The sequence below is a fragment of the Zygotorulaspora mrakii genome, chromosome 2 (genome assembly GCF_013402915.1).
Source record: "Zygotorulaspora mrakii chromosome 2, complete sequence".
Classification (NCBI taxonomy): Eukaryota; Fungi; Ascomycota; class Saccharomycetes; order Saccharomycetales; family Saccharomycetaceae; genus Zygotorulaspora; species Zygotorulaspora mrakii.
This window is the reverse complement of record NC_050720.1, coordinates 608,829-621,999: the sequence shown is the minus strand read 5'-3', so window position 1 is coordinate 621,999 and position 13,171 is coordinate 608,829. Positions and strand designations below refer to the sequence as shown.

The following is a 13,171-nucleotide window of genomic DNA, read 5'->3' as shown; positions in this document are numbered from 1 at the left end:
TCTTCAACAATCGATGCCATACTCTAGTTACTTTTTAGCAATTCAATAAAATGAGAGAAGGATTACCAATATCATCAAGATAGAATTATCACTTATTTGTTGATAGCTCCCAGGTGTGCTCAGCTTCTCATTGCATACATATAGCAGCATATATAGATTGAGTCCCGGGGTTCCCTGAAGCCGTCAAATTTCCTCATAGACGACGGCTTAGATTCCGAAGGGGTTGAAATATGGAAAATGACGCCTGGAGGGAGGATAAGGCAAGAAGGACCGCATTTTAAGAGACACTTGAAACGTGTAAAGGAATTTTCAACTATCCCTAGAAGTTGCACAAAAGGTGACAAGTGTAGATTGGTTGAGCTAATTGCTCAGTGGCCTACGAATCGATTATTACGGAGAAATCGTAAGGAAAGTGGGTATGGCAAGCGTCATCGAGAATACGAATGAGAATAACAAGGGCGAGGATTCCAAACGCTTGAGTAACGCTCTTGGGGATTCAAGCAAAATTCAAATGTCTACCTGTGGCGATAGTGAAAATCGGGAAAAGAATGGTGGCATTGAAAAGATTGGTCGAGATATCGGCCTGGAAGCGGCTAATCAAAATAAAGAGCTGGATCAGGAAAGGCAGTCTCAACAGCAAGTCTCAAAATTGCAACAGGATATAGAGTCTCTAAAAGGCGAGAACCTAACAGATCCTATAGTCATAAAGCATTTACACGATGATCTATTCCCATCTAATCCGCAATTCGATGCGACCAAGCATAATATAAATAGTAGTGAAGTTCCTCAAGATTCAAGTTTGCCGAATTCAGATAGTTCCAAACTGTTGGCAAATGCTTATTCCAGTAAGATATCGGACACCTCTCAAAGCCCACCTTTGAATTCCCATGCAGATTTTTTTGGCACCTCATCTTCAAACCGATCTGCGTCATCAACAGCTGGTAATAAGAAGTCAGTATCCGCTTTATCATCTTCACTAGATTCTCATAATTACTTCAATGATTTTTTAGATCATGATCCTGAAGGTGCAAACGAGCAGTACCATTTTGTTCCTGCTAGTGGTATACACGGTAGTACATCAAAAGTTGTGGCCAATCAACATAGAAGAAAAGCATGGGACTGGAACTTACTCCCGAAAGTTGGAGCTTCAGTTCTTGTACGAGCACACTCTTTCAATGTCGTTTTTGTTCCAATAGATGGAGAAATCAAGCAAATCCTCTACAATCCAACTTATAACAAAAATTTTAGGACAATGAATATTTTTGTATCCTTCAACTTGGAGACAACGCCTAAAGATTCATTGGTACATTCAAAAAAAAGGCTAGCCTCATTCGGTAATTATATTACACATTATCTGAAATCCAGAATGTATGCTTATCAATGTTATCCTTTTTTCATTCAGGGATCTGAGGAGGATACAAATTCCAAAACGTATGCATCAGTAAACTCTTCATACGATTATGCTGAAATTGAGGCCATAATTTCATTGTGGAACATGCAAGCTCAAAAGTTTTATACAAATACCAACTCTTCGTTTTTTTCTTCAGAAGTTGTACAAATTCTATTACAAAGGAAAGCACATGCTAGACACAAATCCACCATTCAAAAGACAGTCCTCTTTCAGGAGAAAGGATCGACTGCAGGTGAAGAAAAAATTGTCACTGAATGCTTTGACGATATTGACATCTTACTTCTACGACCACTAGCAGATACCCAGCTTGGATGGCAAATTGCGTACGATGAACCAAATCTCAATATTGCAGATTATCCTCTCGATTTATCGCCTTGGAGATTAAGAGAGGAAAATTCTGACAAGATACTTGGACCGCATATGGATGGCACTGAATCGTCTCAAGTGAAAATAGTAAGTGATGAAAGTGAACTTGATCAAGTTAATAGGGAAACTGCTGCTGAGTATCTTTTCGATTGTATGGGCAGAAAAATAGGCACATTGTCTGATGATTTTGCGGCATCTTCAAATCAAATGGGCTTGAACACAACAGAAGAAAATCAAAGCAAAGCTAGTACTGAAAGCACAAAAAAAAAGCATAGTGTCAGTCGGCCAGCCAAAAGGTCAGGATTGGCAAATTTGTTCAAAAGAAAGCATACCGCAACAACTTCTGAAACATTGGTTGGTACTGCAGAATCTGACAGTACAGAAAGTAAAAACAGAAGCAAACGTACTCAATCGATTCAAAACTCGTGGTTAGAGGATTACTTCAGTAGATCCTTGGGAAACTATAAGCGGGTGGGATTATCGACTCAATACTATCTACCTGAAGACATTACCACAAGTAAATCGCATGCACCAACAGATGATGAAATATCAGAGGCAAAAAAGGCGTTTCTCTTTAGCAAAGAAAGTCTGCAAATAAGACTGCCTTTTGCTGATAATATGATACCCACAATATATGCACCGTGGGTGTGGTCGTGTTTAAGTTATAATAAATGGAAGCCGCTCTTGAGGGAAATGTATAGATGTATTATACCTGGTGGATTTGCATTAAGTGCAGTTTATGATTTGAAGATTGCCAACACGTTCACTTCTTGTGCTGACGATCCGGTTCATGAATTTCCAAGCACATTAGAACGGGACAAAACTTTTGATGCAATTACATTGAAGGCAATGAATGATGGCGTGCACATTTTCCCAACAAAACATTTCGTTCAGGCATTCAAAAGTGTGGGGTTCTCTAATGTGAAATTCTCGCTTTTGAGCTTAAAAACTGGTGATTTCTCCACAGAAATGGGTTGCCTTAATGAACTTTCTTCTCAAATAGTATGGGATATTTTACTCAGAAAAGAAGGATCGGATCCAAATAAACCACCCAAAGATACGAACCCAACTACTCTTTTTCAACGTTATACTAAGGAGCATATGGGAAAAATCGATGAGAACGCAGGTTGTTTTAGGGTACTTTTGATTGTCGGTCAAAAGCTCAATAAAAATATACATGCTTAAACTAAAACTAATGATAATGTTATGACTTAAAACTTTTCTTCTCTCGCTATGCGATTTGTAGACAAGCTGGCTTGTAATCTAGTAGCTTTTCTCTGAAATTGCATTTCCCGCAAGCTCTTTTTTGAGCTGCACACCTAACAATTCATCTTCCGTATACACATCATGCAAAAACTTATCCTTTTGCTCTTCTGAATAGTATTTTGCGTCAACATTTGTTGCTAGCGAGTATTTTGTTTGCTGAAGGGATTCAACGGTTTTCTCATTGATTAAAACATATGAAACGCCAGACTCAGGACATTGGTAGTTAATATTGAGGAGAAGCCTTTCCATAATGCCTCTAAGTCCTCTTGCCCCAGTCCCTTCTGCCAAAGCTAACCGAGCAATATGATCGAGTCCATTGCGTGTTATTGCTAATCTGACCCCAAACTGTTGAAATATATACTCGTATTGGTCCAGTAGTGCATTTTTTGGCTTTCTCAGAATATGGTAAAGATCATCTTTTTGTAACGGTTCAAGTGCCGTGATGATAGGAACTCTTCCTATCAGTTCTGGTATTAGTCCGAAAGTAACAAGGTCAGAAGGAGTCACCAAGTTTAGCGCACACGTTTTCTTCCCGTTTTGTAACTCAATTTCCTCTACTTTATTGCTAAATCTTAAGTTCTGGGAATTATCGATTTCAGACGACTTACCTGAGGATTTGCTATTGTCTTGTAATTTGGTAATTCTAGCTTTCACATGTTTATCCAAACCTATAAAGGCACCCATGATCATGAATAGAATATTTGAAGTATCTACAGTGAACGATTCGTCCTTTTTAGAAGTTGCCTGATTGTTATTGTTATCTTTACTGATTTTCACTGGCCGCTTAACAGTGAGCTCTACCTTGTGACCTTCCAGAATCTTAAGTAATGACTGCTGGACTCCTTCTCCAGACACATCCTTTGTACCAATACTGGCTGCAGGTTTGGCGAGCTTATCTATTTCATCTAAGACGATTATACCTCTTTCAGCTTTTGCGACATCGTAATCTGCATTGATCAAAAGCCTCTCTATGCAAACTTGCACGTCTTCGCCTATATAGCCTGCTTGTGTCATTTGAGTGCAATCTGTTATAGCAATTGGAACATCTAGCACCTTTGCCAAAGTTGTTGCTAGCAAAGTTTTTCCAGTACCCGATGGTCCAACTATGAGTACGTTGCTCTTGCTCAATTCCAAATCTTCATCTACCTTAGACAAATCAAATTCAAATTGACTCTGCAAATTTTTCAAACCTGCTTGCGATTCACTGCTGCTAGCTACGATTGGTTCGTTCTCGTCGTCTTTTTTTTGTTCTTGTTCCCTGTTCAGCATTTCCCTTTTTCTTTGTAATTGAAGCTTTCTATGCTTGTCATTGATTCTCAGGTAGTGATTATAAACAGCAACACTCAAAACCTTTTTTCCAATGTCTTGACCGATAACATAATCATCAAGGTGCTCTTTTAATATTCTTGGTGGTGGAACCTTCAAAAGAGGTAGGTTGCCGAGCTTTTGAGACGCAGCCACAGCACTCCCACTTATTTTTATAGCATAATTCCTGTCAAAAAAAATTCTATATACTCGGGGGACACTTTTTGATTTAAATAGCATTACTTCTATCTAATAGTTATGTAAAGCTCAATTCTAGGTGAAATTTGTCAACTTATTAAATATCGCCCTGAAGTGATCTTCGATGCGCGAGATGGCCCACAAACTTCCATGGCCATATCACAACCTGGAAAAGGCATCGTAACCGTAAAGAAAGTAAGCTTGGAATCAGCATCTCATGGACAAATTACAGGAATCTGATCGCCCAATTGAAAAGCAACAGCAAAGTTTTGCAGATTTTTATTGCTGTTATCTGCTACAATCTATACCGAAGAGACAGTCCTTTTATATAGGTTCAACACCAAACCCTTTGAGACGGTTACGGCAGCATAATGGAATTTTAAATAATGGCGGGGCTTACCGCACTCGAAGGGAGGGAACAAGACCATGGGAAATGATTGCCGTGGTTCATGGCTTCCCTTGCAAAATAGCGGCCTTGCAATTCGAACACGCCTGGCAACATGGATACAGTACACATTACATTAAAGAAGAAGATCGCATTGTGAAAAACAAGACAAGTGGTAGAAGCATTCATCACAAACTGGCGTTAGTTCGGCTACTTTTTAAGCATGCTTACTTCAGATATATGGATCTCATAATCCATTTTTTTAATTCTGAAATGAAAAAAATATGGGAAGAAAACAAGTTCAAGGTTAATGTGGACAGCATCCACTTGACGACTAAAATTTCTGAAAGAGCTCTTTCTATATTTGTTAAGAATGGCGACGATGCCATTACGTTGTTTGAAAAAGAGAATTTGAAGCTTGTAAAACAATTGTACGAACATCAGATAAATGAAACACGAGACATGTGCCAGAGATTTGCTAAAAGATTAACCTACGGTTCACTAAATTGCGCTATATGTAATCAAATTATTGATTATACCTCGGACCAAGCTTTCTTCAAGCCATATGTAGCATTTTGCCCATCGGAAACATGTAAACTAGTTGCTCATTTGAGCTGTCTCAATCGATATCTCGTGGATGAAGAACAGCATTTAAAGGAAAGACTTTTACTTATCCCAACCCTGGGTAAGTGTCCAGAATGCTCCACGCCCTTAAGATGGACCCAGGTCGTCAAATACTCTGCATTTTTAATGGCTCTATATGGATCATGAATGTGATTAATGGCGTTATCCAATTTAAAAATTTATCGTCCAGGATTCATTGAATCTCAATTGAACATTTTCTATAATAGCCGTGTTGGGCCTCTTTTTTGTCACAGTTGCGATACGACATTCGGCACCTTGTGTGATGTTCACAGTATCTTTGATGCTTACGTCGTTTCCATCCAACGCCACATTTATCCTGTTGATGGTTGTGGTTCCAACAAACTCCTGGTTAGGAGGCACATGCTCCGGAACACATGTTATTATTTTCCCATTTTTGAGCTGGAAAACTGATTTTAAATAAATGCCTCTCTGGTACGCAAAAGTCTCTCCATCATCAACATATATTTCTCCGACAGCATCAGCATTCCTATTTGGTGCAATCACTAGCGTAAATGGATCATTTCGAAGCAGCTTGGCCGATCTCCTATAATTATCTCTTTTAACAATGATGTGACCACCTTCCAAGAGAGCGGGAATCTTGCCTAAATCAGCAGCCACAGAATATTTTTCCGGTTCTTCATAGCTCGTAATAAATGGCTCTAATGTGAATAAATCATAATATATACCTGGCGCCAAGAGAAATTCAACTTGAGTGATACCTTTCTCGACAACTGGCTTTACGAGAATACCGGTATCCCCAATATAAAATTGATCATCTACTCCATATAGCTGACAAAAGTTAGGTTTCTCAAAAAACATGGGTTTCATGATGGGTACTCCTGAAGTACTCGTTTTCTGAAAAGCAGTGTAAAGAGTAGGAAGTAATGAATATCTGAGTTGAATAGCATCGCGTACCAGCGACTTAACGGGCTCTTCGAGCAAATACGGCTCTCTTCTCTTGGTATCAATGTGGGCATGTCCTCTGAAGAATGGATACCAGAGACCTGCTTGGTACCAACGTATGAGTAATTCAGGCTCGGGATCTCCAGAAAATCCAGCAATGTCAGCACCAATGAACGGCATTCCAACGATATTATTACTCAAGCACATCGGGATAGAAATGCCAAGATAATTCCAATTCGCAACATTATCGCCAGTCCATGTGGCAGCTGTTCTTTGGGATCCAGCAAAAAATGCTCTCGTCAATATGAATGGTCTTAAATCCTCGCCCGAAAAAATTTCCTTCATTGAATGATATGTCGTTTCATGAACTGTTAAGCCGTAAACGTTATGCACAGATCTTTCTTCAAATCCGCCTTCGTGAAGAAGATCTTTGGGTGCCGTTGTTTCAGGTCCACTAAAGATAGATGGTTCATTCATATCGTTCCAGATGTGTAAGTTGGTGGCACTTACCAGTGTTTTTAAAAATGAGCTCCAAAGTATTTGAGCATTTCTACTAAAGGTATCAATCCAAACAGAGGTTCCAGGCCAACATTCACCAAAGAATGTTCCCTGCAATGGGTCTCTGACGGCAGCACCTCTTTCTATTATAGCTTTGCTGATTTCATATCCCGTTTTGATGTGAGGATCTATTAGAATAACGAGTTGACGGCCTAACCTCTTCAACCTACCCAGTAGACGCTCAGGATCTGGAAAAGCAGATGGATTCCATGTAAAAAACTTCTTCTCATCTGTATACTCAAGATCCAGCCAAATATAGTCGTATGGAATATGTGCACGATCCATCTCGGAGTCAACCGTCAAAACATCTAATTCATCATTATAATTCCATCTGCACTGATGATAACCAATGGATGCCAGAGATGGCAACACAGATCTTCCCGTTAATTCTGTGTATGCTTCCAGTATGTCGGCCGGGGTGTCACCAAAAAACAAAACAACATCTACTATACCCGATTCAGAGATCCAGTGTGTTTTACTATCATGACGGTCGTATTTTATATCAATCCATGTGTCAGCAGCATTTACCCAAAAAAGACCTACGCTTGACCGTGGATTTGTTGCAAGCATAAAAGGTATTGAACCGTACATAGGCGAAGTTGATTTCACTGTGTATTCGAAAACGTCAACATTGAATAAGCGGTATGGCTCATCTTCAGATGTGTCTCTCAACCGTAACGAGTCAGCATGCTCTGGTATACCATATAAATTTTCGTAGTTCTTAAAAGTGAAATCAACAGCAATTGATTCAGGACCAAAAGGAAGAGTATCATCTTTTGAATATTCAAAGCTGTCTTTGAACATATTGAAAGAAGACTCCTCAGGCAGCAAATTTTTGAAATTTTCCTCTTTCGATCTTAAGTGCTCAATGTTTAAAAATGACCGATCATTTATAACTAAAGAAAGTCGACCATTGTAGTAAATGTTCAACAGGAATGATTTCCTCAGGATCTCAATCTTAAGAGTGCCTGCCTTGTTCAAAAAAGTGACCTTGTCAGAACGAAACCATGAATGCCCTTTTTTCACGCTGGCAAAATCAGCAGAAAGTGGTGCATGCTCGTCGAAGGCCCACTTTGAAGTTTCATTGTACCTTCTTAAAGATATATAATCTGGTAAATTTTCGGTAGGGGCTCTTTCTTCATCGATGGTGAACCTCACACTCGTACCTTCCTGCATAAAACGCAATGTAAACGGCAGATTTATTGTGATATCATCAGCATTTTTGCTAGGAATCAATTTCTCAACTATGCCATGAAGAACGTTTTCAGCTTCACTGTATTTAAGACTATCTTCATTGAGTGAATAATAGTGGTTAAAAGACTTCGCAATGTTCCCGGAGTATTCTCTGTTGCGATGACAGAATCCAGATTGATGGCACTTCTTCAACAAATAGTCTGTAAAAGCATTGACAAAACACAATTGATGCAGGGCAAGTAAAAAAAGTGTAAGCACTTTCGGTAGTAGCATAGTGTGGTAAAGTGCTTAATTCCACGCCAGAGCTCCGTTCGCTGTCATCACCCTTCAAATATCTCAAAAGCAGGCTCTTACGGGAGGAAAGATTCTTAATATAAAATGAAAAATCGCAAATGACGAAGTTGTCGCGTCACACTGGCATAGCAAATGACTCAAATTCAAGTAGTTTTCTTAATAAAAAGAGAAACAGTGTAGATTGGTAGAAAGGAGATTTCTACAGCATCAAAACAAAGAATACGCATGCCTCACCAACATGTGTGTTGAGAGAAGTACAGTAATTGTGGGAGAAACGATAGTTTCCTCGAAGAAGAACTACTGAGAACTATAAAATGAACACTCCAAAAGAATGTGCAACTTTGAGGAAAAATTTCTTTGCCCAAAGCTATTCACTACAGCATTAGAGGATGACAATTGAAGTGGAAAGCTATAGTAGAGATCTGAACAGTAAAAGGGGGTCTAAGGTAGATAATCAAATCGGATGCGCCAACTCACCAATACCAATTCCAAATGCTCCACCACCAAGTCCTGCGGTTGGTCGAATACCAATTTTTAGAGCAGAAACTTGGAGATCGCACGGTCACGAAAAGTCAGAAGCGCTATGTTTAATTCCACGCATTGTGCCTGAGCTGGGAAAAACCAATGATCTTCCGCTTAACGTCAATTCAGCAAGAAGTAGCGAAATTCGATATACGTTAAACAGCCAGTCGAATGGCTCTTTTGATCGCCGGAAGACATCATTCGACTCAACAGAGCCGCTATCATCTTGCTACCCTAGAAATATTTGCGGTGCATACAAAGTTAGAGAAGCAGACTCGATCAAAGCAGTGAGATGTTCAACCTTTTTTGAGAGTCCTAGCGATGAAAGCTTCACTGATCACGAAAGAAATGCAGCTAACGCTCTGTTAGAGCTGAAAAAATGTAGCGCAGAGGTGTCAAGTATAGCACATAGTTGGTCAAAATTACAAAACATACCCCTTTGTGATTTCATAGTTGTTCAAAAGAAATGTGAAGCAATGCTAGATAAGATCAATGCACTAAAAGTGAGCAAGATTAACACAAGGGGTCATGAAGACGAGAAGGGTGAAAAAATATCACAGAATCAGAATGAGAAATGTTCTTCACAAACGAAAAGACAAAGTTTGATGAATATGTTTAGAGCGAAATCTAAATCATTCAATAAACGTTCGTCATCGATAATTTCCATAGTCAACTTGAACAGTGAAAGGAAAGACAACAGGGTACAGCTATGCCGCAGTGACTCTTTAAATAGTGGATTGGAAAGATCGCCCATTTTATCAAGCAGCATTTCTCCAGCGTCCATGAGACTTCAATCTCCTGGCAACAAAGATTCATCAGATGTGCTTTGGGATGATCCTACTGACGCCAGTGATTTAGCAGATGACAATTGCAATCTTGATGGATTATATGGTAGCTTGAATAGCAGAAACTCTATCAGATTTGGAAAATCATCAAAATCAGGAAAGAATAGAAATACTCACATGAAATGTTTACATTGCTCAGCGACTGATACTCCTGAATGGAGAAAGGGCCCCCGGGGGCCAGCAACTCTTTGCAATGCATGCGGATTGTTCTATAAGAAGTTAATAAGAAAATTTGGAGTAGTTTCTGCAGGAGTAGTAATGAGTCAAAGACGTAGCAAAAATCCACAAGATAGAAAGGTTCCGAGAAGTGCATAGACTTTTTTGAAGTTGCTGTTGCAGCTCTGACATTGCGATTTGTTTTTTTCTTTCCCTGCAACGGTGTAATTCAATAATATAGGCATGTACGTAGCACCACGTCAGTGGAGTATCAAAAAGCCATCTATCATCGATGATACATTGCAATAAATTGGTTCTCTCTAAATTAAAAAGAAAGAGAAAATACCATCAAAACGTAGCTCCTTCATTAACAAATATTTTGCCCTCATTTTTTCTACACCAGCTTATAATCTTTTTAGCACTTTTTAAAAGTATTCTTTTATCGTTTACGCCATTATTTGATATAAGATATAATTCAAAACCTGGAGTTATCCAAGCCAGTCCCAACATTTGAGTTTTCTCACCCTGTATTAAACCAATATTGTTTGGCTCTTCAAAGGGTCCTAATGAGCTTTCCCAGTTGAAAAAATTTATTATCGATTTATTGAACGGAATTCCACCATCAGAAAAAACAGAGTTATGAATCTGCTGATAATAGGTCATTAGTTTCTTTTCGTATTCCTCCGCTTGTACTGAATCAGATTCTCTGTCAGCAAATTGTAATTGTGGCATAACGTATTGAACATGCTTCTTTGATTTGTACAAAAAATGATGTACCAATGGTGCCTGAATATCACCAATTCTTACGGGTTGAGCTTGAAAAATTTTATCTAATAATCCATTTGATGTTATTGACGAGGTCAATTTATCACCTAGCAATTTTAATTGATAAAAAGCATCTTTCTGGGCACTTATCAAAACCAACACGGGCCTACTCTTCGAAGAAATTTTATAATTTGGTGATGACAGAAATTTGATATAACAATAAAGAAATCCATTCGAATTGAATTTTGGGAAACAAATTGGGACCCATAGTTCTTGATTTTCATTCAAATTTTGAAACTGATGAAAAATTAAACAGAACAGTAGATGAAGATCAGTCGTATGTAAAGTATGGCCTCTTGGTCGCAGTACTGAACATAATTTACTATTTGGTGCAACGATTAGTCCATAAAGTAAAGTACCTCTAGGTAAATCTGATTCTCTCATTAAATTCTGGAGCATACATTCATGAAGTTGAGATCTATATGATCTATTCAAAGTCAAACATTGTAATGAACCAAGTAAAACATCAGGATAAAATTTCTCGCTAATCAAGGAACAAATCTCATCTAAGTTTTCGAAATCTGTTGATTCTAAAAAATTTCTCAAATCGAAATTTTCTCTTTTATCAAATATCCTAGATACTTGCCGTTGACTCAGTGATGATAGAAGATACGAATGTAAAAAGTCCAGCTGACTGATCAATTCATTTGAAGTTTCACCTCTCGTTGAATAGGCAACCAAAATAATTGGAGATCGATCTAGGAAAATGAATTTTTGCTCCCCTGACTCAATCATTCTGATATCGGTGGAGTTTTCCAGTTGGAAGTAATTGACTACAGTATGTAATATTCCCATAAATGATATAATTTGTTCGTCCTTGCCGTGCATCGAATAGATTGGTTTCCCCGCTGACGTTAAAATGAAGAAATTCTTATCCCAACAGCGCAAATCAAGGTCCTCTGTAGTCAATGGTTTCTTGTTAATGAAAACTGTTGGTATATCAACACTGACAAAGGGAAATATTCGTCGCCCAGAATCAACGTTCGAGTATATACTCTGAGACATAGACTCCATCAATGCATCATCTTTATCTAGCACCCTGGAATTCGCCTGTGCTTCGTTCTCTGCAGCATCGTTCATTCGGCTCTCAAGTAATACAGCTCTGTAGATCGAGGGACTAGAGGTTACAACGTCAGGTGTGACCGCGGGCGTAACGCTAGGTGTAACAACAGGCGTTAAAGAGGTCGGAGTTGCTGATATCTGACAAATCGTTTGATCCATGTTGACAGATGTAGTAGGTTGCGACGACACATTATTACCCAAACCCCACTGAAAACTAGAACTCCTCGAAAGTTGCGCCGACCCTGAAGAGTGCCCCGATCTTGCCACAGGAGGTTTCAAACCTGCGCTGCTCACAACATTGCCTGCCCCGGGAGTCGGAACATTTTCAATGTACTGCTCATCCAGAAAGTCCATATCCCTGACTGCAGCCTCGCCGCCGTGTCTCTTTCAAAAGTGCTTGCCCCACGACTCGCATTTGTATCCTTGTTCGTTTATCCCCAGCTCGCTTTTGCCGCCAAAGTCAAAAAAGGTCACGTGAAACCGATAACATACTTGATAACTCGCCTATACAGACATATACAGGTATACTACGTAGAGTTGAGCAAATCGATATCACAGCTGCATGGTGAGAAGCCTGGAGAAACCTGTGTGGAATAATCATATAAGGAAGAGATTGGAATATAAACTTGTGCGGTTATTTTTTTTTATCAAATTTAGGATAATATTTAACGGATAATACAGTATCCAATGCAAGTATTGCCGTGATTGAACCCACCGTTGTTAATATGACAGCGTCCGACTTATCCCTCAAGTATCTGGCGTCGTATTTGGCGTAACCGGTCAACAACGCAGTTACGAAACTGGAGCCCAGGAGCACGTTAACCAAGATAACTGGGTTCTGCAACTGTCTGCCCGTCTTGCACGCCAAAATCCTGGCGGAACTGGCCCCAGAAGCGCCCTTCTGCTCCACGTACGCCTTCGTCGTGATCAACGACGACTTCACACGATTCCCAATCTGTTTCAACTTGGCCAAGATACTAGACTCATATTTCTCAGCATCCTTCTTCAGCTCTTCAGCCTTCTTTTCAACATGTTTCGAATGATCAGAGGTAGGTCTTTCAACAAAAACGTATATGCGCAAATTCAAGCCCAACTGTTAGTACAAAGAAACGCCATCTTCCCACCTACGGGTTGCCAAAATAAACTCTCACATACTCAGACATATCTAGTTTGGTGCTAAATCGATGTAGATGAATTCAAGCCTCACTTAGAAGTTCAACCCTTGTTGCAAACTAG

General features: G+C 39.3%; 7 protein-coding genes across 7 annotated transcripts; 3 read left to right on the top strand and 4 right to left on the bottom strand.

Moving 5' to 3' along the window:
- Positions 1–418: 418 nt before the first annotated feature.
- On the top strand, positions 419–2,962 carry HG535_0B03250 (uncharacterized protein; the record flags this gene model as incomplete). Its single annotated transcript, XM_037287119.1, has 1 exon — positions 419–2,962. The coding sequence occupies one exon, from the start codon at positions 419–421 to the stop codon at positions 2,960–2,962; it is 2,544 nt and encodes an 847-aa protein (XP_037143014.1).
- A 78-nt stretch (positions 2,963–3,040) lies between these two features.
- MCX1 (Mcx1p) lies at positions 3,041–4,588 on the bottom strand (the record flags this gene model as incomplete). Its single annotated transcript, XM_037287118.1, has 1 exon — positions 3,041–4,588. One exon carries the CDS (start codon positions 4,586–4,588, stop codon positions 3,041–3,043), a length of 1,548 nt encoding a protein of 515 aa, XP_037143013.1.
- Positions 4,589–4,763: 175 nt separating this feature from the next.
- SLX1 (endonuclease) lies at positions 4,764–5,702 on the top strand (the record flags this gene model as incomplete). The annotated part of the gene is made up of 1 exon (XM_037287117.1): positions 4,764–5,702. One exon carries the CDS (start codon positions 4,764–4,766, stop codon positions 5,700–5,702), a length of 939 nt encoding a protein of 312 aa, XP_037143012.1.
- A 24-nt stretch (positions 5,703–5,726) lies between these two features.
- ROT2 (glucan 1,3-alpha-glucosidase ROT2) lies at positions 5,727–8,504 on the bottom strand (the record flags this gene model as incomplete). Its single annotated transcript, XM_037287116.1, has 1 exon — positions 5,727–8,504. One exon carries the CDS (start codon positions 8,502–8,504, stop codon positions 5,727–5,729), a length of 2,778 nt encoding a protein of 925 aa, XP_037143011.1.
- Positions 8,505–8,914: 410 nt separating this feature from the next.
- On the top strand, positions 8,915–10,207 carry HG535_0B03210 (GATA-type transcription factor; the record flags this gene model as incomplete). The annotated part of the gene is made up of 1 exon (XM_037287115.1): positions 8,915–10,207. The coding sequence occupies one exon, from the start codon at positions 8,915–8,917 to the stop codon at positions 10,205–10,207; it is 1,293 nt and encodes a 430-aa protein (XP_037143010.1).
- Positions 10,208–10,396: 189 nt separating this feature from the next.
- Positions 10,397–12,289, bottom strand: MON1 (guanine nucleotide exchange factor MON1; the record flags this gene model as incomplete). Its single annotated transcript, XM_037287114.1, has 1 exon — positions 10,397–12,289. One exon carries the CDS (start codon positions 12,287–12,289, stop codon positions 10,397–10,399), a length of 1,893 nt encoding a protein of 630 aa, XP_037143009.1.
- A 280-nt stretch (positions 12,290–12,569) lies between these two features.
- Positions 12,570–13,098, bottom strand: OM14 (Om14p; the record flags this gene model as incomplete). Its single annotated transcript, XM_037287113.1, has 2 exons — positions 12,570–12,783; positions 13,091–13,098. The coding sequence occupies 2 exons, from the start codon at positions 13,096–13,098 to the stop codon at positions 12,570–12,572; spliced, it is 222 nt and encodes a 73-aa protein (XP_037143008.1).
- Between the last annotated feature and the right edge of the window lie 73 nt (positions 13,099–13,171).